We start from the raw sequence: 27868 nt of genomic DNA on the forward strand, positions 1-27868 counted from the left end.
CCCTCATGACAAAGGAGTCCTGGCCAAGCCCAGGGCGATGACAGCCCATTTCTGTGCCTCTTCTCTCCACAACTGGGGAAGCAGAAGCATGGAGTCCACAGTTCCAGGCTCCCAGCCCAGAAGGATGCCCCTCCCTCCGCAACTAAAGGGCAGCATAACAGCCCAAATGAACCCCAGAGGGGAGTCAGGCCAATGGAGTCAGGGTGGGGCCCTGACACACACACCACCATGGAGACTGCACGATGCACTGGGATTCCACTTTATTGCAAATTAAACCCAAATGCAGGCCTGGGGAAAGACCAGCCCCCTCCTCTCTCACTAAATATCCCCCTCCAGATCTCCACATCATTCACAGTGAGGGCTAACAGAGGGGAGAGGAAACCCACTGGAATCTGAAGGGGTGTGTCCCCCAGCTCTGGTGAGGCCCCAACTGCTTCCCCCAGGAGGCCAAATGCCCTCCAACATCCCTGGGTCAGGCCTGAGGCAGGTCCTGGGAGTCTGCTGGTCCAACCCTGTGGTTTTACAGTCTTTGGTCTTAAAGGTCTGAGGCAAGGGCAGGGGAAGGCTAGGAACTTGTGAGGAAGAAAAGAATTAGAAATAAATTCAGTCCGTTTAGGACTTTTTTAGACCCCGACATTGCAAAACCAAAATCCTTTTAGATTTTGTGTGTTAACACTATGAAAGATAGGACAAACCTATTTTACATTTATAGACATATGTGTCTATATCCAAGGCCATATACAGAAAAGCCTCAGGAAGCCTGTTGGTGGGGAGGGCACCACTACTTCCCTTGAATTGTTAGCTTGTGCACAGAGAGGGTGTTGTGCTGTGTGTGAAAAACAAGGCAGTCACCTGCTTTTCAGCCATACCTGAAGAGAAGCTGCTAGGAGGGCGGCTAAGAGCCAAGGACCCATTCTCCTTTCCCTTAACCCCTCAATTGCGGAGACCCAGTCTTTCTCCCTCCTGCCAAGACCCCTCAGCTTTTCTAGGGCCAAAACTTGAGCTGAGTTCAGAAAGGAAAGGGTGAGCTACTCCCCACCAAACTCTGGACAGGTCAGGAATGATATTTAGGGTGCCCCAGAACCTAGCATCTCTGCCCACTGGCCCTAGTCCCCAGGCCTGGGCCCTCCTCCACAGCCCACAGGGTTGGGTTAGTACTCAGCGTGGGGCAGAGGAAGCTCAGGGAAGGTGGGTGGGAGGCTACAGTTAGCAGGTCAGCTTGGGTGCAGCCTGATCAAGTCAGGTTTGGCCTTTAGAGTGCCCAGGGCCCTGGGCTGGCTTGGGGGAGGAGAGGAGGCCGCCCTCACGTAAGCTGCGACCCCAGCAACCCCTCGCCCCACCCACTCTCTAGGAGCTCCACCGCCAGCGCAAAGTCAAACTCGTGCAGCGGAGGCCCATCCACCGCGATCTTCACCGCGGGGCCGCCCCGGCCTTCTCCGGCCCCGCCCGGCCCCCACCACCGCAGCTCCCGGCTGCGGCCGACCTTGTCCAGGAGGCCAGCACCAGCAGGCAGCGCCAAGGCCAGGGCGGCGAGGGCGGCGAAGTCGGGGAAGAGCTCGTGCAGTTCCGAGCGCGCGCAGGCCAGCTTGGCGCACAGGGCCCGCGGGCCGAGCCGCCCCAGGCTGCACACCACGCGCTTGAAGAGCACAAAGTCGCCCAGCGCCCGCTGGCGGACCACGGCCGGGGCGAAGGCGCGCAGCAGGACGCGCAGCGCCCCCTCGCCGTGCGCGCCCAGCTCCTCGGGCGCCTGCGGGTAGCGGCGGGGGTCGAAGATCACCGCGAAGGCGGCCACGGCTTCCAGCGATGGCCCAGGGTAGGAGTCCCGCAGCCCTCTCCGCATGGAGTCCAGGAAGGCCCCCCGCAGCCGCTCCAAGCCCTGGACTGCAGCCTCGGAGTAGCCGACCAGCTCCACGCCGCGGTAGGTGCAGCGCCCACGGCTCAAGTCGGGGCTGGAGGACGCCAGTTCCTGCAGGAAGCCCTGGAGGCGCGCCCCGCCCGAGTGGCGCTGCGCTTGGAGGGAGGCTGCAGCTGCCATCACCAGAGGCTGTAGCAAGGCCAAGTCCGGCTCTTCTGGCTGCAGGACAAGGTTGAGCTTCTGCATGGAGGGCAGAGCATCCAGCAGGAGGTGGGTGAAGGCCACGAAGGTGAACTGGCGCAGGGCAAGAGCCAGTGCCCTGGCTGTAGGCGAGGCTGGGGCAGAGGCCTCCAGTGTGGGCACCAGACAAGGCCAAGCCTCAGCCACTGCTTCCACCACAGGCAGCAGGGAGGCCCAGGGAACTGGCCGTGGTCCTGCCAAGTCGATAGCTGCAAGGTCCAGTGCTGCCCGGAGCTCAGGGACCACGTGGGAACTGGGGCCACCGTGGAGGCGGAATAGGGCATCCAGGACACTTTCATATTCACCTAGGTAGGCTGGGGGCTTGGGATCTGTTCGGCCGGGAAGGCAGTGTAGCTCAGTGAGCAGTGGGCAGGCGGCCCGGAGCTGTGGGCTCACACTTCCCAGGCAGTCACTGGGGAGGCTTGAATTGAGCCAGGCCAGCTTGGATGTAGACACACCAAAAGCCTGCAGGATGTCCAGGAGTTGGCCAGCAGTGGCCTCGCCTTCCTGTAGCTCCACACTGCCCAGGAAGGTGGTGGCAGGCAGACCATCACAGGGTGACACTGAAGTGGCAAACAAGGCCAGACTGTGGGACTCAGGCCAGTCCTTGGTCTCGTCCAACACCAGCCCCACATATGGGGATGCCTTCAGGCGCTGGCAGGCCTCTGTGTGCAAGACACTGGCCATGGCCACCTGGGACAGCCAGGGAGAGAAAGGGAGGGAGGACAGAGTTAGGCTTGTCCTGAGAAGGGGAGGCAGGCAGGATGGGGTGATAGAGCACAGGCCTTGGGGTCAGAAAGATTTAGGGACTAATCCTAGCTTTGCCACTTACTGGCTGTGTGATCTTGGGCAAATCATTTCACCTCTCTGTTCATATCTATTTCTTCAACTCTCAAACCAGGTTAATATCTGCCCACAATCTCCCCAAAAGGTTGCTGTGGATGATCGATGTAATTTTTTGTTGTTGTGCTTATAAATGTAAAAATGCTTTAGAAATCATAAAGATTCTACAGCATTGTGTGTGTGTGTGTGTGTGTGTGTGTGTGTGTGTGTGTGTGTGTGTGTGTGTTTCTACAGCATTGCCCAGTCTTCCTTATTCCTGGGGGGGCGGGGGGGGGGTCTCCCTCCACTCTGCTGCCCAGGGATTAACTGATATAGACACGTTCACTCCTGACTCCTGACCCATTACACAGGGCCCCAGCTGTGTGCTATTCGTCTGTTTGCCATCTCTCTAGGATGAGATCCAACTCCCCCACCGCCACCCCAGCTCCCAAGACTCATACAGCCAGTTCCTAAGACAGAGCTGTAAAGTGCCTGCCCCTAGGGGCCACATAGGGGATATTGAGCTTGCAGTGGGCCAGGGATAAAGGGAATGGGGAAGCCCCTGCCCTGCTCTCCAAATCCAACACTTTATGACCTTGCTTTTCAGTAGAAGGCAAAAATCCACATTTTTATATGTAATCTCTTGTCGTTTTTTTAACTTCGAGACTAATTTTTCAAAATCACTGTGAAAATCAACAAAACACATCTGTGGGCCAATCAAGCCCGCAGGCCACCAGTTTGCCACCTCTGGCCTAGGTATTGAGGGGAGTGTCCCTGAGCCTCCTCTCTGTTGGGCGCACAGCAGCTGGCCCGGGGCCTGGTACTAGTATGCCCTCAGTGAAGGCTCTGATGGGTGAAGGTGTGAATGAAGTGCTTTGGCCACTGCCCGGGGGCCTGGCATGCTGGTGCTGTGCCCATATGGCTCCATGTCCTCCCTCCCCAAGCCCTCCCCCACACCCCTGGCTGCCACCCACCTGCATGTCCCTCACCCTCCTGGGGCTGTAGTAATCACCGTGCTCCGTGCCCAGCAGCGCCTGGCACAGGTTGAACCTCTGTAGCTCAAGCAGGGCAGAGCAGCGGTCGTCCGGCACGTCCTCCTTGGCCATGCAGTACACTGTGGTCAGCACGGCCACTTTGGCAGGATCCACTTCCACCTTGATGCCCTTGGAGGTGGGGGTGGGTGCCAGGCCTGGGCAGGCCCCTCCGCCCTCAGCCGGGCCCTCGAAAGTGGGCTGGCCCTGGTTGACGGCCAGAGCCTGGCGGTGAGCCCCCGAGGTCACATGGCGCAGCAGGGCGTGGCGCTGGAAGTTGTCGGTGCCCACGGTGAACGCATTCTCGGCTTTGCCGTGCTTGTTCCGCACCAGGGCCTGGCGGCACTCAAGGCAAAACATCAGCTTCCGCTCGTAGTCAAAGTCCAGCCATGGGAACTCCTCTTTCCAGTGCTCATTGAAGTAACGCTTGCACTTCTTGTTGGAGTTGGAAGCCTCTCCGGCTGGTTTCTTCCCTGGGGGCACCATTCCTGCTGGAGGAATGGCAGGGCACCACCAAACCCCACCCAAATGCTCTTGCCCCCAGCCTCCCCTACACACCGAGTCACCTCCTTTGACAAAGGGAGTTGGTGGGGAGGCAGGACGAGGGCAGCCCACCAGGCTAATGGGGACCATCCATCTAACTTAGCCAGGAAAGTTTATTTCTGCTCCGCCGGTGGGAGACTGGGGATGAAAGAGACAAGGGAGAGGTGTTAGGGGGCCACTGGGGGTTCACACTGCCCACAGAGCATACCCTGGACGAGGGATGGACTGAAACCAATGCAGAAGGGCTACTGGGAGTGGGCCATAGAGTGCTATCCAAAGTTGGGATATTTGGGAGCCCCAGCCCCCTCTAAGGGTCTCCCTCCATCTGGGACAAGCCATCAATTGCTTTGATTGCTGAAGCACATCAGAACTCAGAGCTGGAAAGACGGCACCTCCACATTTTATAGGTGGGGGGATCTGTCCTGGAAACAGATAGTGGTTCTCAGGGCTCATGAAGAACTCGTGGCTGAGCCAGGACTAATTCTCAGACCTCCTGACTCCTCTCTCAAAGGATAACCGGTCCCACCAGGCCATAGTCATTTGTGTCATCAGAAGGAAGTTAGCACAAAGCTGAGGTCCTGGAGCCACAGGACTGAGGAATGAAATTTGTCTTCTGTGGAGCTCCCTTCCCTAAACACAGGCATGGGCACACTCACTCACACACCAGCTGTGTGGTTCTGGGAAGGGTAGCCCAGAGGTGGGGGCTGGGTTCCAGGCTGAAGGCAGCCAGCTGGTTGCCTCCACTTCTCTCACTTGGCCACCACACCAGGCGCGAGGTGAGGATGAGCAGGTCAGGACCACGCCACGTCCAGCTGATGGCCAAGGCCTGCCAGCTCTGCCTCCTAATCATCTCTCACACCTGTCCCTTCCTCTTGGTGCTTACCGACAACAACAGCGGGAACTGCCATTTATTTACTGCGCTTGAACTGAACCAGGCCCTGCGCTAAGTACTGCAGTGACTCCATTAGGAGACTGAGATTATACTTGCAAGTCCCCTTGGAGGGGGCTATCGTCCTCAGTTTGGATAGGAGGAAACTGAATCTCAGGGACTTGCCCAAGGTTTCCCAAGCGATAAGTGGCTGAGGCAGAATTAGAACCCAAGTCCTCCTGACCCCATGGGCCATGCTGAGACCCTGGCCTGCACCATTTCACTTGGATCATGTAGTGGTCTCTACCCCTGTAGTTATTCCCCGGAATTTGTCCCTCGCTCAGCAACCAGAGAAAGACCACACACAGATCCAACTATGCCCCTCCCTTGCTTCCACTTCTTCAGTGGTGTCCTGTTGCCTAAGTCTATATACCTCACCATGAGACAGCAGGGCCCCCAACCCCAGCCTCTGGATATCTCCAGAGCCTCCCCACTCCTGTCTGCTCAGCCAACTCCGAGGGCTTACCATGCCCCACCCACATTACTCTTGTTTTTGCTCCTACCTCCATCCTCCGTGCCTGGGACTTCCTCTCCCTCCTCTTTCCCTCATCATTTCCCATTCATTCCTGGAGAGCTGCTCAGGCATCCCCTCTGCCACCCTGATCCCCCACAACCTGGGCTGGTACCTGTCCTCTAGTCTCCCATAATTCCCTGTGTATGAGTCTTCATAATATGACATGGTGAATGCAGGGGTGCTCTAGGTATCTCTGCACTTGGTTCCTGGAAGGCCAAGATCACATTTGTTCATTTTTATACCTCTAAGTCCCTGTACAGAGCTGGGCACACAAATGGCTCTCAGCAAAAGCTGCTTATTTAAAAGAATGAAAGATTCATCTTGGCTATATGAAAGAACTTCCTGTTTCTGAGGCTGTTGGTTTAGATGATTCTAGACTGTCTGTCTCGCTGTCTCTCCCACCTGATACCACATTCAGCACCCTGTGCGGAACCTGGCACTTCGTGCAAGGTAAAACAAAGGCAGATGAGTAGAATTCCAGGGGCAGCCCATTCAGGCTAAGGAAAAGCACTCCATGTTGCTGGATGTGGGTGCAACTCGTTGGTCCTCTTCCCCTGGACTCTAAGTGGCAATTGATAATGCTCATCACACCCTCCTGAAACACACATTTCTCTTGCCTTCCAAGACCCCACATCCTCTGGTTTTCCTTGCCCTCATCAGTCACTCCTCTGATGTCATCTCATCCTCTTCTTCCCACTCTCAAACTGTCCAAAGAGTTCAAAACCATCTCTGCTGGCCACTCCTCTGGGGACCACACCTCTCCATCCAACTGCCTTCCTGGCTTGTCTAAACAGATCTCTTTTGGATCTGTCCCTACAAAATATGCTCCTCTTCCAGTCTCCCTGGTTCCAGAAACAGCCCATCCTCCCACCTAGGTGCTCTGGCCAGAAACCTGCCCCTCCAACCCCCACTCTTTTCCGCATCCAGGACCTGATCCATCCACAGGTCCTGTTGATTCTACCTCCACAATGTATCTCTAACTCATCCCTTCTCTCCATGCCACTGCCACCATCCTTGTCCAGGTCACCTTCATAATCTTGCTTAGACTATGGCAGTTGCTTCCTGATGGCATTCTGGGTCTCCACTCTAACCCCTCTCTTGGGTAAGAGACCTCCAATAGCTGGAGGGGGCTTTTTAAAACATATTGCTTAAAATCCCTCTATGATGGCCCATTGCACTGAGGCCAGTGCCAGAATCCCTGGACTGCCAAGTGCCCAGGCACTGCTGACCTCTCTGGGAGCCACTTGCTCCTCCCTCCCCTTCCAGCGACTCTGGCCTTTTCTGTTCCTCCACAGTGCCAGGTTCCCATCCCCAGGATCTCTGCACATGCTGTACCTTCTAGAATGTACCTATCCTCCCTCCCAACACTTTGCCTATTCCACTTCCCCTCTGGTCTTAGCATAGCAGTCCCCTCTTCAGGGGAGGCTTCTCCAATTATCCTTTTCCAGCAAGTCCCCTTCTTTTTTCTGTCATTACTCCTTGTTTGGGCTCTCCATCGCACTCCCCACAATTTGCAAATCTGCAGATCTATTGCTTGTACGCACCGTCTCCCTCTTTCTCACACACATGCAAATTCCCTGATGGCAGGAAAGGTAACTTATTCCTATCTGGGCCCCAGAGACCCGTCAGCCTGGCACCCAGCAGGTGCTCCACAAAATATGAGAAGTAAATGAGTAAGGAAACATGAGTTCTCAGGCAGAGAGAGCAGTGGAGTGGGCCCCTGGGCACCCGCTGGGTGGCTAAAACAGCTGCCTTTGACATCCTTTCCTCCCAAGATCCCAAGATTCTGTGACCCAAAGGATCTTAAAATGGAGAGGAGGTGCAAAGCCAAGGGAATACCCTTCTGGAAGTCTGTCAGATCCTTTCCCATCCCTAGAACCTGCCCCAATCTGTGTAGGGATAAAATGACTATGAGACGTAGGATGTTTTTGAGAAAAGAACAAAAGAGTAGGCAGGGAGGAGGCACGGGAAGATGGAGATTCTGAAACTGCACTGTCCGCTAGTGTGTGCAGTTAATTTAAAACATGAAGCTGTTTAAAATTAATCAGAATTTTAAAAATTCGTAAAATCGGTTCCTCAGTCACACTAGCCACATTTAAAAGTTCTCAGTGATCACGTGTAGCTAGTGGCTACTGTATTAGACCGCCCAGACAGGGAATATATGCATTATCCCAGAAAGTTCTATTGAACAGCCTGCTCTAAAAGACCCGGCAAAAGCTACTGACGTTCCCCCACCTGAACCTGAGGGAACCAGGCTGGGTGGGGCGGGATATAAGTAAGACATGACTAAATGACCAAGGCTGACCAGGAGGCTGTACCTGTTGCAGACCTAGGTGCCTCATATCTCCACACCCCAGCGGGCTGGATGGGAGCCAGGACAACTTGAGGGGCCCCTGGGGCGATTGTGCCTTGGTTCGCCATCCTCACTCCACCCCTGCACCTGAGCCTTAAACAGAGTATTTATTTGGTCTCAGGATGTGGTCCTCAGTCCTCTCACCAGGCTCCTTTGGGCTCCTTTCTTTCAGGACCCCATTAAGAGGAGTCCAAGTTCCAGGCAGGGTAGGGGCAGGTGCCTCCCTCCCCTGGCAGCCTGGGGAGGTCGTGGTTCCCTCCACACTCCCGCCCATCTTCCCGCGGCCAGGATGCGGAGCGCTGGGGAACTTCCTTGAGGGGCGAGTGGTGGAGGAGCCCTCGGGTGAGTCCAGTGGGTCCCGCCCGCCTGGTGCCCCCAACCCCCGTAGCGGGCCCCCTGCCCGGAGCCTCCGGGAGGGGGCGCCCCGCCCGGCCCGGGTACCCGCCCCGCCCGCACACACTCACGGAGACTCGGGAGCCACCATCTTGAGCGGTGGACGCTCTGGCCGCAGTCTCCTTGGGCTCCACTGAGCGACAGCAGCCACTAGCGGTAACCGGGACGAAAAGGCACCAGCGGCGGGGCGGGCCGGGGTAGCGGACCGGCCGCGCCCACCTGACACCCCGCTGCGGCCCAGCGGGCGCTCAGCCTGGTGTCGTCACTCTCACCCTCCCTGCCCCATGCACTGCAGCAGGAGCGACTCAGGTTAGACCACAGGAAGGCTGCTCCCGGCCAGCGGGAGGGACAGGAGTCATTCATCACCACGAGTTCCTAGAGGAGCTCACAGGTGAGAGACAAACAGGTGGAGCGCTATGGAGGCTCCACTCTGGGAAGTGCTCCAAGAGTGACGAACAAAATGCTCTGGGATCACAGGGGAGCTGGCTTTTAGCTGAAGGTCATCAGCTGGAGAGACAAATAGGTTTCACAAAAGGGTCAGTGAAATTTTAGCAGGGATTGGGCATGCCAGCAGGGGGAATGGCAGAGCTATTGGCAACCATCATGAAGTTCAGAATCAATGCAGGTTCTCAACGGTCAAGACAGAGCAGAGGCATGGAAGGCTCTACAGTGAATGCTGGGGATTTGGACCCTCTGACCTAGTGGGGAACCTCAGGAGGTGGCTGAGCTGGCAAGTCCATGTTTTCATCAAATGAGTAACGGAGATGACATAAACGGGGTGGGCAGTAGGAATGACCTCTTCCTAGAACTCTCAGATGCACAGGAGACCCTCACACCTGTGTGGGTTCCCTGCAGGAGAAATGTGGGGTTTTGGTACCTGCGCCCTCCCAGACCTGGATGCCTGCAGTGGAGCTCCAGTGACATTGAACTCTGAGGCCTTGAGCTGAACACTCAGCCTCAGTTTCCTCACCTGTGAAGTAGGAATTACAGGCAGGTGAGGAGGAAAGGGCAGGACAGGAGTGGGTCTGAGGACCAAAGGAGGTGCTCGGTGTGGAGGCCGTTTGAAGAGGGGGAGCCAGGGCACTTGGTGGCCCAGTCTCCCCTTCCAGTCAGCACAGAGCCACCCAGAAATGCCTTCCAGCCCTTGCACGATTGGGTATACTCCTCCCCCACTCCAGGCCTAGGGCACACGTTGAGGTCAGGGACTCTCCAGTGGCTGCCGGGAGCTCCCTCCCAACACCCTTCACACAGCTGGCTCTGTGCTGCCCACCATCTGCCTCCGACATTCTCTGTGAACCCTGGCCCCCAGGGCCGAGGAGATGATACATGAGTCCCCGCACATGCACACACGTGTGGCCGCTTGGCTTGTGAGTACACTCAAATGAAGGGAGACACCGCAGCCCCCACACCTACCCTAGGATGGCATCACCCAGCCTGACAGGTCTAGAATCCGCACCCACAAAAGGGTCAGATGTGGGGGGGGGGGTCTTCTCTGATGACATCTTGTAGCAGAACAGCCACACTAGCTGATATCTCAGAGCAATCCCTCCCCACCCCTGGCCAGGGGTCTACAGCTGGGACCCACAGCTCATTGGATGGATGCCTCCAGAGGGTGAGTTGTGGCTCTGATCAAACAGGAACACACAGACGGAGTGTCAAGAAGCTACCCACAGGGGTCCAACCGAGACTGAGGCAGGGGCACAGAGCAGGTGTCTCATGAAATCACATCACCCTGCCTACCGCCCAAGAGAGAAAATCTGGAGAAACTACGTCCTGTTTGTTTTGCCATCACTGGGAAAGACACGCATGGAGGATTACAGGGACACACACCCTGAGGTCCACAGGCACTCACACAGATAGTGACAGGCACAGACGCCAAGGCACACACTTACACGCATCTCCCCATGGTGAGACTCTCACACTGACGTGTGCGTGTATGGAGGTGGTACCCATGCGGAGACAGATACCCCTGCTGGCCAAGCGGTGGGCACAGAGGCCACGCACGCGCATGCACGTACACAGACAGGCAAGATCAACAAAGACACCCTCAGATCATACATACCCAGAGGGACAGACACGTGAGGACAGGCGGACTCCTGCAGATACTGACAATACCAAACAACAGGCATGCAGCGGCACACACTACCACAAAGACAGGTGCAGATACACAAAAACCCACGTACAGAAACGCACACCCCTTACACAATTAAGTGCATCTGGCATACACACAAGCTCATGGAGCCAAACCCAGAGTCCCCCACCCTGGGCCACCCACCACAAGTCATAGGGGCAGATGGCAGAGTCCTGCCCGGGGCATGTGTGCGTGCACACACACACCTCAAATAGTGAAGTTGCCATTTCTATCACAGATAAAACTGTGAAGAAAGCAGGAGTCCAAGAGGGGGAGAGAGCCAAAGGCAGGGAATGAGAGGTTGAACCAAGACCCTAGCTTGCCCACCACCCAGTAGGCTGAGGATCCCTCCCCATATTCTCCAGCGCCCCTAACCACTTCTGGGCTGGCCAGCACCATGTGGGAGACTCTTGCCCTCCCCGTGCCAGAGGGAGACCCCCAAGCACAGTCACTAGAGAAACTGCATCCAGCCCCACTGACTCCAGCCTTTGCCTCTGTGGAGAGGAATCCCCCAAATACTTAAAGGGTAATGATTGTTTCCCTCAAAAAGGACCAGGCAACTCCTGTGTGGGGAGGTGCACCAGGAGACCATGAATAAAGCACGGGGAGGGGGGGCATCAATGTTGACCCCAGTGCAGCGGCTGAACCTCAGCAGGAGCCTCCCTGCCCCTGCAATCTGCTTGGCCCTCTCTTTTTCTCTGCGGCATTAAGAACTCCTTCTTCAGCCCTCTCCCCTGCTCCTCCAGGCAGCCCCTTAGAGGCAGTTGAAGATATGATTTGATAAAAGGAACCTTTGTAGCAGGCGCCGCCGATGACGCACACCTGCCCCAAATTGCAGCTGCCTCCTTCCTGCAGGGTGGACCTCCAGATCCCCAACCATTCCTGCCACCATGGCCCCACCTGGTTCCCAGCCAGACTGGGGGCTCCCCCTGCCCAGCCCTGGACTTGGGAAAAGGTACCAAGAGGCAGCTGGCTACTAGAGCCTCTAAACAGACAACTTTGGGGGGCCGACAACAGGAGGGAAAGGATAGGGCAGGGGAGAGGGGAGAAGCCCACCCTTATCTTTAAGCCCCCTCCCCACCCCCCAGCTCAGGCGTCCTCAGCACTCACCCAAGAGCATCCTCTGCCTTTGGAGGCACCGCTGAGCGCAGAGTGAGGAGCAAATGAAACCCAGCCAGAGAGTGACAGAGGGAAGGGGTGGGGGATGCGAGGGACACAAGGGGAGGGCACGAGGGAGGGACTCCTGCTTCTGCTGGAAAACTGAGGTTCCTGGGCCCTGTCTCCCCTCACCAGGAAGGAGCTGCTTGTTCCCTGGTTTCCCCATCCCAACCACCAGTGGAAAGAACAGGGCACTTCATTCCCCATGTCAGGGGACATACACACAAAAGGGGACAGAGGGAGGGTGTCAGGGGGCCTAGTGCCTCTTCTACTGAAGCGAAGAGTTGACCCTGCCCACAGAGGCCTCCAGGAAAGGAGGTGCTTCCAGTCCCTTCCCTTCCTGCCAGAAAGTTCTTGCTGCTGAACTTTGAAGCCCTTCCTCAGGGCTGGCTGCTGCAGGAGCCCCCGTTCTCCTGTCCGGCCTGACTTACCCTCTGCCCACACTCATCTCCTTTTATTTCCCTCCTTTCGCTGCAGGGGAAATTGAGGCTCAGAGAGGCATTACCAGTTCATCCCAGAATGTTGGCCATGGTGATGGGGGAGGGGAGCCCAGGCGGCTTGCTGCCGCGCAGTTCAGTACCTGGACGGTTGGACCTGCTACCTGGGCACTGCCAGGAACAGGGTGGGGGCAGTGTCTTCTGATCAGCTAGAACTTCTGACATCCCTCGCCTTCCCACACCCTTCCTTCCCCTCCCCACTCATCTTTTCTCTCCTCATTTTGCTCCTTCCTCCCCCTCCTCTTCCTGAAACCTGCCCCCCACAACTCACCTGAGCACCTGGTGCCTGCGGTGGGGGGTGGAATGCAGGGGAGGAGACAGCCAACCTACAGCTGGATCCAGTCTCGTATTCCAAGCCGGGTCCCAGCGCTAGCCCCCCACCCCCTCAGCATCCTGTCTCCATCAGACAATAACCTGTAATCTCTGGAGCAGCCAGGACTCAAGCTGCAAAGAAGGTCTGTCTGGGGAGGGGCTGGCAGCAGCAGCAGCTCCTGAAAACAGGTTTGTTAGGAAGAGGCTCTAGGGGGAAGGACTAGCTGGTATGGGGAGAGGAAGGAAACACAAGCCCAGAGCTAATTAACCCACCCAGAGACACAGACGAAATCTTTGTCCTCTGTAGGGGCAGGGATCTGAGCTAAACCCCCTAATTCTCCACCTAGACGGCCTTGCCTTTCCCAGGTGGTCCCTGTGGGGAGGTGCTGACAGTCAGGTTCACACCTGGGGGAGGGGGGATGTGATGGCTGTCCAGGGAGAGTGAGGGCATTTCCTTCAGCTGCCACCTAAGGAGAACAGCAGCAAGAACTTCTCAGTGGTCTTGGGGCATCCAAGGTGAAACAGGCACCCAAAGGCCTCAGGATGGGTTTAAGGGGAGCACTGAGGAGGAACTAGCAACCCAGGGAGATACTGAAGCCATGGGGGGACAGGCTGGAGGGCTTCCAGGGCCTCCTGGTGGGACTGAAATTAATCCATCTGCGGGGAGTGGGGGGTGAGGAGCTCATCAAGCCAGTGACTCAGGCATGACCCAAGCTCAAGGTCTTTGATCTCTGGGGCTCAGAATGCAGCCAGAGGCTTCCGCAGTCAAAGCCTTAGAGAGAAGACGGAGGGACTGATCAAACAGGGGCTTGGGGACGTCTGAGGGCGCAGGGCAGGGACCGCCTCCACTTGCCACTCTGATGTCTTCCTGTCCCCAAAGGCATGTGGATGTCTGGTCTTGCCCTGAAATCCATTACAGTCTGACTCCATCTCTGTTTTTCTGTCCCCCTTGGTGTCTACCCTGCACTCCCCACCCCAAGGCCCCTCTGGCCATGTTGGTAAGCCAGAAATTAAGTTATTCCTGAAATCCCCTTTTCTCCCCTCTGGTGTCATGTTGCAGTGATGGGGGATGGGGGTGAGCCCTGAACTGGATGGCTGGATCAGTCCTGCCAAGAGACAGGGGGTGGAACCAGCTGGATTTAGGGAGCTCCCCTCCTGGTACCTAGCCAGCCTAGGCCTAGCAGGAGATGGCTGGCATCTCCCCATTTTTCACTTGAGGACATCAAGGGATGGGTGCTGAGCACTTGAGTTGTCTGTCCTGGGAGCTGGTCTGCCTCCTCTGGGCCATCTCTCCTCCCCATTCCTAAAACATTAAGGCTCGATCTCTATTCATGTATGCTGCTCTCCTCAGCAGCAAGTCAGGAGGGCATGTAAGGTAAGACTTAGAGTCAGAAATGCTGGCATCTGAACCCAGCTGTGTGGCCTTAGGTCTGTTACTTACACTCCCTGAGCTCCAGTATCTGTTTCTACAGTGAGAGCTGAATGCCAATCATCTACACCCTGGGCTGGCTGAGTGAGGAGGGGATGCTGTGCTGCGCGTGGAAGTGCTTTGCAAACAGTTCATCTCCTAAGCTCATGCTCAACTTGGCACTGGGGGTAGGTAGGTCATGGCTATTTGCCCCTCAAGATCGAGGTCCAGGTGTCGCCCAAGCCCTGTGCTAGTTCAACATCCTCACTAGAGGTTGGAGGTAGGAGGGTTGAGCCAGCAAACCTTTCTCTCTGCAGATGTTCAAGAACTTCCTAAAACTGCTTAGTGGTGTATGTGTGTGGGGAGTGCACATGCATGATGGTCAATAGGGTCATTGATTTCAGCCATATTGGAGCGGGGGTTCCTTGTGCCCACCCCCCACCGTGGGAGGAGAAGGCGGGGGGGAGGGGTGAAAGATGGCTCGAGACATTCCTGAGATGAAAGGGCCTGCTGTGTAGGAGGCAGATGGGGAAGAAGGTGGGCAGGGAAAGTGGGGGCAGTATCTGGAGGAGGGGATGGGGAAGGATGGGTTCCTGCTGTTGTCCCATCCTGCACCCCTTCCCAGGTGTTCCAGGCTCACTCAGGGTGGGGAGCTGGGTGAGGCTGAGTAAGGAGGCCTCTGACCCAGGCATTGGCTTGGCGAGGAAGCTCAGAGCGGGGAGAGTCCCACCCCCATAGCTCCCTCCCATGGACAGATCCTCCAGAGAGGATCCCGCCTCACTGCCTAGGAGCGCCTGTCACTGTGCAAGGCACCAGCCCCACAGACCTTTAATCAGAGTGACAGCTCCAGGAGGGAGAGAGGAGCCTCGAACGGGCGTGACTGGGCTGCCCCACCCCCACCCGTCAGCACCCTCCCAGGGAACGGGGGCCCTCCTGGCTGATCTCAGGGGTCCAGGAACAAAGCAGTGTGTTAAGGGCTCCTCACACTTCACCTCAAGCCTCCTGAAACTAGGTGACTCTCTCCATTGCTGGTGGCTGGAGGCTGCCCTAGTCAGCCACCCCCTCAGGGCTTTCTGCTCCAGCCCGGTCCCCTCCACAGCTGATAGAGGCCTACAGCATGGCTGAGGTCCCCACCCCCCACCCCCAGGCAGTGGCTAGCATCTTCCTGCTGTGGGCTGCTTCTCCCGCCCTCAGCTCTCAGACAGCCAAGGAGACAAGAGGAGGAGGGTAGGTGCTGAGGGTGGGGGTCATGGCCTGAAGTAGTTTTAAAGATAACCAGGCCAAAGATGGAACACAGGTTCTCCCCTGAAGCCCCAGGATTCCAGGGTTCCCAGAAATCAGCCCTGCTCTAGCCACAGCCATCACTCCCCTGTGCTCCCACAATGCCGCCCACTCCTCTTACTTAGCATGGCGGTGGGAAAAGTCTGGCCCTGTGACTGTCTGCTCCTTTAGATTGTGAGTGCCCAGCACTACTCATTTGCAGAATCCTGGCATCCTGTGCGGCGCCAGCACAGGGCTAGAGGTGGGGTGATGGATGGACCGATGGTTGGAGGGACCATGACTTATCAGGTCCTGGTTAACACTCTGAAGAGGAGCACTAGGCATCATGTCTCCTGGTGACCCCCAAACCTACCCGTACTCGGGGGATGAGGACTGCGAGAAAAGGGAAGCTGAGTGAAGGAGGACCTCCATCCCCATCCCTCTGGGCAGCCTGTCTCTGGCCACTGGCATCTGGTGCTGTGGTCTTTTTTCTCACCCCATCTGCTCTCGCCACACTGAGATGGTGGGTGGGGAAAGAAAGAAGAGGGCTTGTACCACAGACTCACCACCCAGAAGGAGGGCCTGAAGAGGCCATGGTAGAGGGGAGCGGGGGTGGGCCAGCACCCTCTGGCCATAGGAATGGCCTTCGCCACCCATCACTGCCCTCCAGCCCTGCTTCCCTCTCAGTGTCCCCTTTCTGATAATGGAACCGCCCATCACAGCATCCCCTAAGCTAGAGTAATCCTTGGGACCTCCCTCCCCATTGGCCCCCATATCCCACAGTCACCAAGCCCTGCCGGTTCTGCTATAGAAAAGGCCCCAGAATCCATTTACCCCATCCCACCCCCTTCCTTCACATGTACCCCTAAGTCTTACCCTTCCCCCTCACCCAAGACCTCTAAAATACTAATACTCCTGCTCAAAACACTTCAGGGATGCCCATCACCTTTCAGGACAAAGGCCAGACACCCAGCCTGGCTTCGAGGACCTTAAAGGCAGCTCCACACCTGCCACACGCCCATTCCCACCCTCTGCTCCGGGAAAGGCTTGACTTCAGACCGTGGTGCATTTGCTCTAGCGGGGATTCCCTCTCCCTCACCAAGAGCTAACTTCAGTGTCACTTCTCTGAAACGTTCCCTGACTTCTGTCAATTCACCTCTCCCTCTGACTTCTCAAAGCGCCCTGGCCCCACCTCTGCAAAGTCCGTCGCTACCTTGGACAAACCCGCCTGCGTGTAGCTATTTAGACAGCTCTTTCCTAACAGGCATCTCTGCTGCTTTTTAAAAACACAAATTCCCAGACAAATGCTGTATGTTCTCACTCATATGCAGAATCTGAAAAAAGCAGAACTCATAGAAACAGCGAGTAGAGTGGTGGATGCCAGGGGCTGGGAGATGGGGGAAGTGGGGAGACGTTGGTCAGAGGGTACAAACTCCTAGATACGTAAGACCTAGGGATCTAACGCATGGCTTGGTGACTGTAATTAACAATACTGCATTATATACTTGAAAGTTGTTAGGAGAGTAGATCTTAACTATCATCACTACACACACACAAAATCGTCATTATGTGAGGGGATGGAAGTATTAACTACCTTTACTGTGGTAATCATTCTGCAGTATATCCGTGTATTGAATCATTGCATTGTACACCTTAAACTTGCATTTCTTAAATGTCAGTAAGATCTTAATAAAGCGCAATAAAGAAAAAATAAAAATACAAATCCCCAAAACAGCAGCTTGCACATAGTAAGTTGTCTATAAGTATTTGATGAATTCATGAGTGATTTTTGAACTCAGACACACACACACACACACACTCCAGAAACATCCACACAGTCCCATATGCTCTTATTCAGAGTCACACCCTGGGGTCCAGCCCCGAGGGCTCAGGTTGGGGAGGTGGTACCGGCTAATGCATCCCCTGTTTTGCTCATGCAGTGGCCTCTGACTGCCATGTCCCTTCTCCTCTCACTCCTGTTCCAAAGCTCAGTGCGCCCCGTCCCTCAGGAGGCCTTTTGTGTCCCTAGGTAGAATCGCCCTTCCTCCTTTGTACTCCTGGGGACATGTCCCACGTGGCACCCATGGCACTTATCTGCTCCTTTCATGTCTATCTCAGCCTTAAAGACCGATTCAATCTCAAGGGATGGGGTAGTGAGGAGTAAGGCTGGAACTTACTGGTCTCCAGGCCCCAGTACAGGTGGGTCAGGGGGAAACAGAGAGTGCCCAGTGAACATTTGCTAAAACAAGAGGCAGCCCTCAAGAGCTCAGAGTGGGTGGAGGGTACAGCTCAGTGGTAGAATGCATGTTTAGCATGCACGAGGTCCTGGGTTCAAGCCCCAGTACCCCCATTAGAAACAAAAAATATCTAATTACCTCCCCCTCAAAAAATCAAAGGGAAAAAAAAAAAAGAGTTCAGAGTCTGACCTTCTGGCAAAGCTACCAACCTGGGCTGCAGGATGTGATTCTGGTGGCCGCCCCCAGGAACCAGGCGGAAGTTCCGGCCCTTTCCACCTCCCACCCCGGGCCTGGCTCTGAACCTGTTTCCCCCGCCAACCAGCAGCCTGCCTTATCCGCAGCTTTCCCATGATCCTATGTGCCTGTCGGCTGGAATCATCCTCACGAATCCATTCACCCACTTCTCTAGAGATCTGCCTGGCAGCCAGCGTGCCCCTTCAATGCTTGCAGCCAAACCTCTACAGAGTCACCCCAGCCAGGGAGAGGCCGAAATCCTGGCCAGGAGTCCAGCAGCCAAAGAGAGGGGGGCTTCCCTCCTCTTCCCCTGACCATCTCTGAGCCCTCAGTGGGAGCATGTATACTTAGCTGACCCTGGACTTCAGAGACCAGAGCAGGAGCCCAGGACCCTCTGCAGGCCAGGCCCTTATCTAAAAGATTATCTCTGTCAGGGGACTCCAAGCTGGAGAAATGCTGCTTAGGGGTCCTGGTCCCAAAATACCCCACAGCGGGGAGCCCCAGATCCAAAAAGACCTCAGACCCTGAGAGACTCCATAGAAGGTTGTCCCAGATGCAAAGCAAAACTTGACAGAATTTGGGGGACTTCAGACCCTAAGATCCCAGTGAGGGTACCCCAGACCCAAAGACCCCCACGGAGAGCAGCCACAGGCCTGGAGCCCCTCTCCAGGGCCCAGAACCAAGTTTGTGGGAGCAGTGCCCCTCCACACTGACCTGGCCCCGCAGGCGTCTTCCCCACGCTGAGCTGCCGCAGCCGCCTCTGGTGGGCCCGCCCCCCGCAGTGCACTTGGGCCTGGGCCGCGGAGTTCAGCTGGATGTTGCAGACGTCACAGAGGGTGTACGAGGGCCGTTTTCTTTCCCTCTTGGGCTTCGGGGGTTCTGGGGGCCGAGGCGGGCACTCAGCAGCTCCAGATACCGGGGGCTCCTTCTCAGCAGGGGGAGATGGGCTCAGTGGTCGCTTCATACCTGAGGGAAACAGTAAAAAAAGGCCAGTGTGGAGAGGACATAGAAAGGAGAAAGGGCCTGGGCCAGAGATGCCGGGGCCTGTATTCCGGCTGAAACTCCCCAGCTTTCTGAAAGCCCCAACCCTAAAGGGACCAAAAGGGAGCATAATGGGGGTCTATTTCAGACAAAGCAGCTTTAAAATGTGGAAATATCTGGAAGAATGGCAGAGGTGTCTACACACTGGGAGGCCAACGCCTGAGGACTCAGAGCAGAGCGCTCAGAGGGAGGGGACTGGGGTCTTGGAGACTAGGGGGGCGCTGAGGGAGGGGCAGCAGCAAGGTTAGTGGAGTCACATTTGAGGGGAGCCAGAGCCCTGTTCTCAGCCCCAAGGCAGGTGCTGACCATCCTGGGACAGGCAGGCTTGTGGTGCCTGCTGGAGACACAGTAGCCTCTGGCTAGAGAGGTGATTGCAGAGACCCAACCTCCCTGTGCCCAGGGCCAGTGACATTCACAAAGGGTGACAGTGTGTGAAGCCATCCCCACCCCTGCCCCACATGACTCCAGATGCCCCCTGCTGTGTTGGCCACCCAGGCTACAACACTTCATGTTTTCAGGAGAAACCTGGGCCCTGCTGCCTGAGTTGCTGAACACAGCCCACTTCACACACACACACACACACACACACACACACACACACACACACCACCCTGGCCCTGCAGAGCATGCACATCACCCCTTCAGGCCCCTCCCCTTCTCCTTCCTGACTCACTCCTCTGAGACTTTCCCACCTGACTTCTCTGGTTCTATTCTGCCCAATGACCTTTCTCAGGCTGAACTCTGTTCATTTTCACTTCCTTCCTGAATCTATGTGCATGCTTCCTGTCTCTGCTTCAGACTGGGGACTTCCTGTGTCCCCGTCACCAGGACAGAGAATTCTTCAGGTCAGGGATTGTGTCTCTCATTCAGACTGAGGGAGCCTCAAGGCTAGGGCCTGAGTGAGGTGTGACTGAATCTGTTTGTCTTGTTACGGGCTGAATTGTGTCCCCCCCCAAATTCATATGTTGAAGTCCTAACTCCTGGTACCTCAGAATGTGATTGTATTTGGAGAGAGGCTCTTTAAAGAGGTAATTAAGTTAAAACAAAGCCATTAGGGTGGGCCCCAATCTAATATGATTGATATCCTTAAAAGAAGAGGGAATTTTAGTGGGGGGAGGGTATAGCTCACTGGTAGAGCATATGCTTAGCAAGCACAAGGTCCTGGGCTCAATCTCCAGGACCTCCATTGAAAACAAACAAACAGACAAACAAACCTAATCCTCCCCCCCAAAAAACAACAACATAAGAAGAGAAAATTTGGCCACAGCTACAGAGAGAAGCCACACGTGAGAAGATACAGGGAGAAGACGTCCACCTATAAACAAAGGAACAAGGCCTCAGGGGAAACGAACCTTCCCAACTCCTGGAGCCCAAGCGACTCTCCTCCAGCATTGTGAGAAAGCACATTTCCAGTGTTTAAGCCACTCAGTCTGTGGTACTTTGTTATGATAACCCAAGCAAATCCAAGACATTTCCTGTGTCTTCAGACTTGTGTTCATTTTGTAAATTACACCATAACGTTCCCATATGGCCACACATCTAGTAATGGAGCCCCTATCTGAATAAGGAGAATTAATTTCTCAAGTTCACTCTCAAGAGTCCTGCCTGCAGTCCCTGGACCCCGCCCCCTGCTGTCAGCTGCTTATTGTTTTTGTGGGCAATGGTCCCCTATAAGGGCCTGTCATTATGTGTGTGGAGACTGCGCATGAAGGAACACAGGGGCACCGTGATCAAGAGCACAGGCTCTATACTGACTCACACTTGGCTTCAAATCTCAGCTCTGCCACTGACCGACCTGAGCCTCAGTCCCCTCATCTGTAGATCTGTAAAATGGGGGTGATGAGTAACAGTTCCCAAGTCATAAGTACACGGTGAGGATGAGACAATCTATATAAAACACCACTCAGGGGCCTATAAAAGGCAGCTATTATTAGTCCAGGGTGTGTCTGTGTTTGTGAGTGGAGTCACCCTGTCTGTCACCCTGTGTGTCTGTCCTGGTGAACCTGGGTCACTGTGAGTGTCGCAGTTACCCCATAGTTTGCTGAGGTGACTCTGTGTGCAGGTCACAGTGTGGCTGTCATGGCGGGGGGTGTCACTGTGCCCATCTCATGAAATGAGATTGTCCCAGAACATCTGAGACTTGATGTGTGTTATGAGTTGAACTGTGTCCCCTCCCAAAAGTCATATGTTGAAATCCTAACCCCCAGCAGTTCAGCATATGAAATGCAACCTTATTTGGAAATAAGGCCATTGTAGGTGCTATTAGTTAGGTTAAGATGAGGCCATGCTGGAGTAGGGTGGGCCCCTAGTCCTACACGACTGGCATTCTTATAAAAGGGGAATATTTGGACAGAATCGTGAACCCAGGGAGAACAACATGTGAAGATGAAGGCGAGATAAGGGGCTGCTTCTATAGGCCAAGGAATGCTAAAGATTGCCGGCAAACCACCAGAAGTTACGGGAGAGGCCTGGAACAGACCTCCCCACAGCCCTCAGAAGGAACTAACCCTGATGACAGCTTGATCTTGAACTTCTAGCCTCCATAACTGTGAGACAATACATTTCTGGTTTTTGGCCATCTGGTTTGTAGTACTTTGTTAGGGCAGCCCTCGAAAGCGAATATGCCGAGGGTCTGACCCTTGTGCAGTCCTAGGTGACTAGTGATTTGAAGGCCCAGCACTCGGCCCAGTTTGGCTGCAATGCAGTACCAGAGGTAGCCTCCAGACGGCGCAGAGAGCATCTAGTGAGAAGATAAGAGGTGGAACTCAGTACCCCATCCACCCAGAGGACCCCACTCCTCCACTCTCCTGAGGCAACTTGGCTTCCCCTCTGAGCCATGCCAAGCTCCTGGGCCCCATTTCTGGGGCCCAGGGGCAGCTCTGCCACAGAGGAACAGTGGAAAGTCACTCCATCAACTTCTGAGGTTCTGCACGCTCTCACCTCTAGATGGAGGTCATCACGCTATTCTCCTGCCTTTACAAGTCCCCCCACTCTCCCAGCAGGAAAGAGGAGCAGGAAGAAAGTACCAGGTACACGTTTTGGAGGGGCTCCCGGGGCCAGGGGGAAAAGGCTTCGGGGGAATGGGATTTTCCTGGCCGTGCCAAGGAGGGCTGCCTGCCCCACCAGCAAGGGGACCGGGGTATTTTGAGATCTCAGTGCAATGTATGACAGGCAGGCCCAGGACATGGCTCAAGAGAGCAGACAAATATCTGCCACAGGGCTAATTAAACCCCCATGATATACAGCCTCTGGGCTCACAGGGCCTGCCTGGATTCCAGGGCTAATTGTGTCCCCTGAGCCGGGGTGCTGGGCCTGCTGCAGCCTGTCCTCCCTAATCTAGCCTGCCAGCTGTCCTCTCCGGGGCTACACCACTCCAACTCAGCTACGGCTCCCAGCCAGAAAATGTGGAGGGGTGGGCAAGTTTTAGGGCACAGACAGGTTGGTCTAACCCCTGCTGTGAGCATCAAGAGGTCAGCACACCCTGTGCTGGCCCCTATTCAGAACCAGCATGACTCACCCTCTCTGGACCTACATTTGGATGGGACATGCTCTCTTCTCTCCACAGAACAGGAATTGATTCCTGGAGCAGAGGAGAGGACTTGCTTCAAAGTACATGGAAAGACAGTGCAAGAGCTGCTTCTGGACGCTTCCCTGCCTTCCTCTCTACCACCCAGCTGCCCAGGCCACCTCTTCTCTGTAATGACAACCCTGTTTCCTGAGAGCTTACTGTGTGCCAGGTACTTTACATACTGGAGGTAGGCACCAGCATTCACCTTTTATCCCACTTCATAGATTAGAGAACAAGCCTTGGGAGGTTTCGTGGCCGGACCTAAACTTACACTTGTCTGTCCCTGCAGCCCAAGTCCTTAATCACTGCCCTGCCCCCCTTCTCCTTAAAGCCTGCTGAGCCCTGATTTGAACTGCTGGGTGGGATAGGGAGCTACAGATGCAGAGAAAGTCTCCTGGGGAGGCTCAGGGCTGCCTGACCCCTATCAGTCCCTAATGCCAGGCAGGGAGGTGCCACACCCTGGGTAGGAAGAGTGGGGGCCAAAGCCAGAGAGGTTGGGAAGAAGTGTGACGAAAGGGGGAGAATTGAGCTAAACATGGGAAAAGACCAGGTGGAAGCAGAGAAAAAGAACATGCCTGTACCCAGGTGTCTGTGATTTACACGGGAAGCAGGTAAGGCTCTCTCTGGTCTCACCTTCCCTGAGAGATGGGCGGAGGCTGCAGCAGGGAGGGCAGGGCTGGGCCTGGGAGGGAGCCACCCATTTGAAGACAGGCTCACCCCAGCACTGGAGAACTGATGGAAGCCAGGGTTGTTGTCTGCCTGTCTGTGTGTCTGTTCATGTGGAGCTAGATGGGGTTGGAGAGAGGGAGCCCTCAGGTGGGGTCCCGGGGCCTATTTCCACCCCTTTTTTGCTGAGTGACAATGGACTTTGGGGTCCTGGCTTTCAGTGGAGTCCCTGGGCACTGCAGTGGGGTGAGAGTCTCTAGAACGGATAGAAAGAACTTTGGAGGCCACAAGTGCAGAGCCGGGAGTTGTTTCAGCTGCAGCCTGGGGAAGGGGGTCCTCAGAAAAGAGCTGCTTTTGCCAAAGAGTTAACAGGAGAGAAAGGTTCTAGCTAGGCCTGTCCCAAGCCTTTGGCAGGGAATGAAGGGCTCCCTCACCAAATCCTTAATGAGCCCAATTACACTCTGGTATTTTCCCCCATGTCTGCCAACTTCTACCCTGCTGCCTCCCAGAGCCAGGTCCCAGGTCCTGCCTCTGAGAAGGGAGCCTGGCTGGCTGGCCAACCTTGGGCCAGTCCCTGCCCCTCTGGGCTTCAGTTTCCTATCTTTAAAGAGAGGGGTTGGGCTAATCTCTTCGGTCCTTTGCAGGTGGTGTTGCAGTGGCAACACAGAGCAGCTGCCTCTAAGATTGGGGTGGGAGGGGAAGCCAAACTGTATTTGTCTGTTTCACCCATGGGAGGAAGGTGGGCTGGGGATAGAGAACTGCCCTGTGCCGAGTGCCCGTTGCCTTCTGGGCACTGTACAAATATTGCCTCCCATAACCCTTATGACAACCCTGTGAGACTTTACAAATGAGGAAACTGAGGCTCAGAGCTGAAAAGAGAGGCAGGTGAGAAGGGCCAGTTCTGTCCCATCCTATGATGCACAAGGGTGGGGGATGGGGCACTTCTTGTCACTCACAGGCTCATGAGCAGGAGTGTGGGATCGTGTCTGGAAGAAGAGAAGCCTCATCTGTTCTTGTCCTAATGGAATGTGAGCCTTCCTGGGCCTGGCTGTCCCCTCAATGTCCCCAAGGAGCCACCACCAAGCATTTTAGTCTCTCTCCCCTGCCACCTCCCATCTCCCAAGGCTGACACTTTGCAGGTCAAGGAAGTGCAACAACCCCTTTCAGTGAGTGGCCACCACAGAGTGGCACCCCTCCCCCAGCCATCCTGTAGCTCAGAGAGCCAGGGTCACCCAGGGTTACCCAAGACTCCCCAGAGGAGTCAGAGACCCCCACCTAGAGGAGTGGGATGGCCTGAGTGGGGACAGGCATGCCAACCTCCAGCCCACACATGCCTGCTTTGCCGGAGTAGGAGGCCCTGGGGCTGGGCAACAGCTGGTCCAGGTATCAGGTGCTGGGTGGAGTGTCCACTGGGCAAACCAAGGCAGCCATGTCTATTTTCCCATCCAAAGTGGTGACAGAGGAAGTCACCTTTCCCTGGGGACTGCTAGGTGCTGGGGATTTCAGGAGTGAGCTGGCTGAGAGGTGCTAAAAGTCAACACTCCATCTCCAAGGAAGGGAGAGAGAGGGCATGGGAGGTGAGGGAGAGCAATGGTCCAGGGATGAGGTCACCATCCCCCACTGCTTCTCCTCCCCTAGTCTGTCCTCACCTGCTATTGGTTGGGAGTCCCAGAGGGCCTCCTTCCCTCCTGACACTCCCAAAGATAAGGGCTGCCTCTCCTGGACACTGAGACTCCCCTGAAAAACCCTCAGGCCACCCTCAGGAAGGAAGTCCTTCTTGCTATCTAGGCCGCATCCCTCCTCGCAGGGTCCACAGTGGCAACACAGAGCAGCTGCCCCTAAGGTGGTGGTAGTGGGGTGTTAACCTCAGTATCCCCTGTCCTAGCTTCTGCTGCCACACAAGGCCTAGGAACCTGCCTTGTTGTGCAGGAGACCCCCACACACACCCTGCCCAGGACCCTGGCATAGTTCAGCCTCACCCACAGCCTGTTCTCCCAGCCCCACTCCCCATAAGACTGAACAGTAGCTCCCCCATAGCATGAAGCCATTCTCCCCATCATGATGGCCCCACCATCAGGACTTCCAAGCTGGAGTGGAGCAAATGAGTCCTGGAGGCCAGAGGGAGGAGGGTTGAGAGGTCCTGGAACTGTTTAGAGTTGTGGATGGGAGACAGAATGCTGCCTCCCTCTCAGGCCAAGACGGCCAACTTCTGCCCATGAGGAGAGAGGAGGCATTCTGCTCAAAGGGGGAGGGGCAGGCAAGAAGGCCTCCAGTGACTGAATGACAGAGATGGGGCCAGGGTGGCAAGTGTATTCTTTGCACCCCCCAAAAAGACAACAGAGCTCCCATTCCCCGCACCTTCCATTCTACTTTATCCCAGAGGCTGGTGGGAGTGGTGGGGGTTGATTTTTGGAGTCTCTAAACAACTTAGACAAAGAAGGTGGGTTATTTGGTCGAGTCCCCTGTCTGCAGAGAATGGTCCCCTCCTTAAGATGGGAGACTCACCGTCTCTGCCCCCGTGGTCCCCAGCCTCCCGTCTCCTACCTACTGGGAGCTGGAAGTTCTTCTGGCCATCACCCTTGTTGTCCCCCCTCCCAATCTCGGTTTCCGGTTAAGTTGCCATTCTTGTCTCCCATCTTCCCCCAGCACAAGGCGGGGCAGGGTCCTCGCCGCTGTCCCCAGCCTTACAGAGCCACCTATACCCTACCCCCGCGCTGGCCCCCTCGGGCGCTCAGCCACAGCGGCGCATCGGTCTGGGATGGGGAGCCAGGAGTGCGGTCCCACAGCCGGCGCCCGCGCCTACCTGAAGGGCGCTCCCGACCGGAGCGTGGCCGCATCCAGCCCCCCGCGGCCACGCGGAGCGATCCGGATTCTCGGCTCCGGGTGGTGCGCGGTGGGTGAGTCCCCGGGCCCGCGCGTCCCGGGGCAGCCGCCGCGTCTCTGGAGCCCGCCCCTGGGCGGCCCGCGGGGAGCAGGTGCCAGGAGCCGCGCCGCCCTGAGCGGAGCGCAGGCGAGCGGTCTGGGAGAGGCGCTGCGCCCTGGGATCCCTGGGAAGGAGCTGAGGGAAGATCCGTGGGCTCTCCTGGCGGCAGGGCTGGGCCTATCGGTGAGTATCCTCCTTACCCCTGGCCGACCAGTCCTGAGTGCCCTTTCCCTCCAAGGGGTCCCAAAGCTCAGGAGAGGGGACCCCCAAAGTGGCCACCTCCCACTGGCCTGCTGTGACCTTCCTTATCCCTTTGTAAACTGGCCTTTCTTTGGTGGGAGAAACTCAGGAAGAAGGAGGAAGCTGATATTCACCGAGCACCTACTCGGTACTAGGAAGGATGGCATTCAATCCTCTTTTCAGCTCAGCCCAAACTGGTTTGATTCCCATTTTACAGACCAGGATGTGAAAGACTGGGGTGTTAAGTAACTGGTCCAAAGTCACTCGGGAGGTGAGCACCAAATGGGAGACTTCAAGTTGTCCTGAGGTCAGGGGGTCAAACCAGGCCAACGGGCCTGCTGGCGGAACATCACTGGTGTGTGTGGCTGGGGGTCATTCCTGATTCCTCCCAGGAATGTGCAGTAGGGGCACAAAGCAGGAGCATGAAGCCAAACAGAGGAGGGCAGGAGGCAGGGGCTGGTAGCATGGATTCCTAATGGCACCTGTCAGCTTTCCATTACTGGGGAGTCCCAAAGAAAGGAGATAGAAATGGCTCTTGTCTCCAAAGAAGATGTATCAGTGCTGTTCACCCCACCTTATGCTCCAGGCAGACTTCATGTCCTTCCAGAGAGGAGGTCCCACCATGGGGAGCCCCGGCAATGCCTCACCTGCTCCCTCCCAGTACTTCTTGGTTCTCACACCTACCAACTCACTCCCGTCTTGTCTCTGCCTCTGATGTTCCCTCATGCTGGAACTCTCCCCTCATCTTCCTCATTTCCTTGTCGCTCAGGCCTCAGCTCCATTGTCACCTTCCCAGACCCCATCTCCTCAGCCCCATTATTCTTTATCCCAGCCCCTGGTTAATCTCCTTGTTAGCACATCTCCCAAGATGTGACGCCTTTGCCTGGGCACTTACCTGTCTCCACCATGGGGGCAGGGCCTTTATTTCCCACGTATCGGAAGCACCAGCACAAAGCTTGATGCATACCTAATAAATGCTTGATAAAGAGTTGTTGAATGAATGTATGAATTCATTTCCACTCTAAGAGTAAATCCACATTAAAGCATGTACTTTAAATATGTGAGTTGTACAGTATGTGACTTATATCTCAATAAAGTGGTCACTAAAATCAATCATTCCAGGGTGGGGCTGAGAGTCATGTGTACCTTGCCATCCCCCAGCACACCCATCCTCTAAGTCGATCCAGGCACATCTCTCTCTGTCACAGTCTACATCCTGTGACTGTCCGTGGGACCTGCAGTTGCTCAGACTTGGAAAGCATCTTAGAGGTCATCCTGTCCCTTTTATAACTTGTCCCTGACAAGTTACCCTCTGGCCTCTGCTTGAACATGCCAAAGTCCAGGGCGCTCACTGCCTCACCAGATAGCCCATTCCATTGCTGGGTAGTTCTCAAGGATAGAAAGCTCATCAATACGGGGGGCTGAAAGCTGCTTTCCTATAAGGCTCATGCACGGGTCCTACTTCTGCTCCCAGCAATGCAGAAAACGCCCGCTTCCCCTCCCACAGCCAGCCG

General features: G+C 55.8%; 1 protein-coding gene and 1 long non-coding RNA gene across 13 annotated transcripts in view; one reads left to right on the forward strand and one right to left on the reverse strand.

Moving 5' to 3' along the window:
• Nucleotides 1-27868, reverse strand: part of ZNF385C (zinc finger protein 385C) — a 51396-nt gene that overhangs the window by 9160 nt on the left and 14368 nt on the right. For 5 of the 12 annotated variants that reach the window (XM_032457196.1, XM_032457194.1, XM_032457195.1 and 2 more), the window contains exons 1-2: nucleotides 25995-26122; nucleotides 18631-18882 (exon numbers count right to left, since the gene is read on the reverse strand). In XM_032457196.1, coding sequence (XP_032313087.1) covers nucleotides 18631-18882; nucleotides 25995-26028 — 286 coding nt within the window. In that variant the 5' untranslated portion in view covers nucleotides 26029-26122. Of the gene's footprint in view, nucleotides 1-1483; nucleotides 2789-3891; nucleotides 8727-8750; nucleotides 9502-18630; nucleotides 18883-25994; nucleotides 26123-27868 lie in introns of those variants that run through there. The other 7 variants (XR_004311697.1, XR_004311696.1, XR_004311698.1 and 4 more) reach the window with 7 other exon arrangements.
• Nucleotides 22287-27385, forward strand: LOC116656770. The gene is made up of 3 exons (XR_004311701.1): nucleotides 22287-22395; nucleotides 22523-26297; nucleotides 26941-27385. It is a non-coding gene; the product is annotated as an uncharacterized LOC116656770 (long non-coding RNA).

The sequence above is a fragment of the Camelus ferus genome, chromosome 16 (genome assembly GCF_009834535.1).
Source record: "Camelus ferus isolate YT-003-E chromosome 16, BCGSAC_Cfer_1.0, whole genome shotgun sequence".
Taxonomy (NCBI): domain Eukaryota; kingdom Metazoa; phylum Chordata; class Mammalia; order Artiodactyla; family Camelidae; genus Camelus; species Camelus ferus.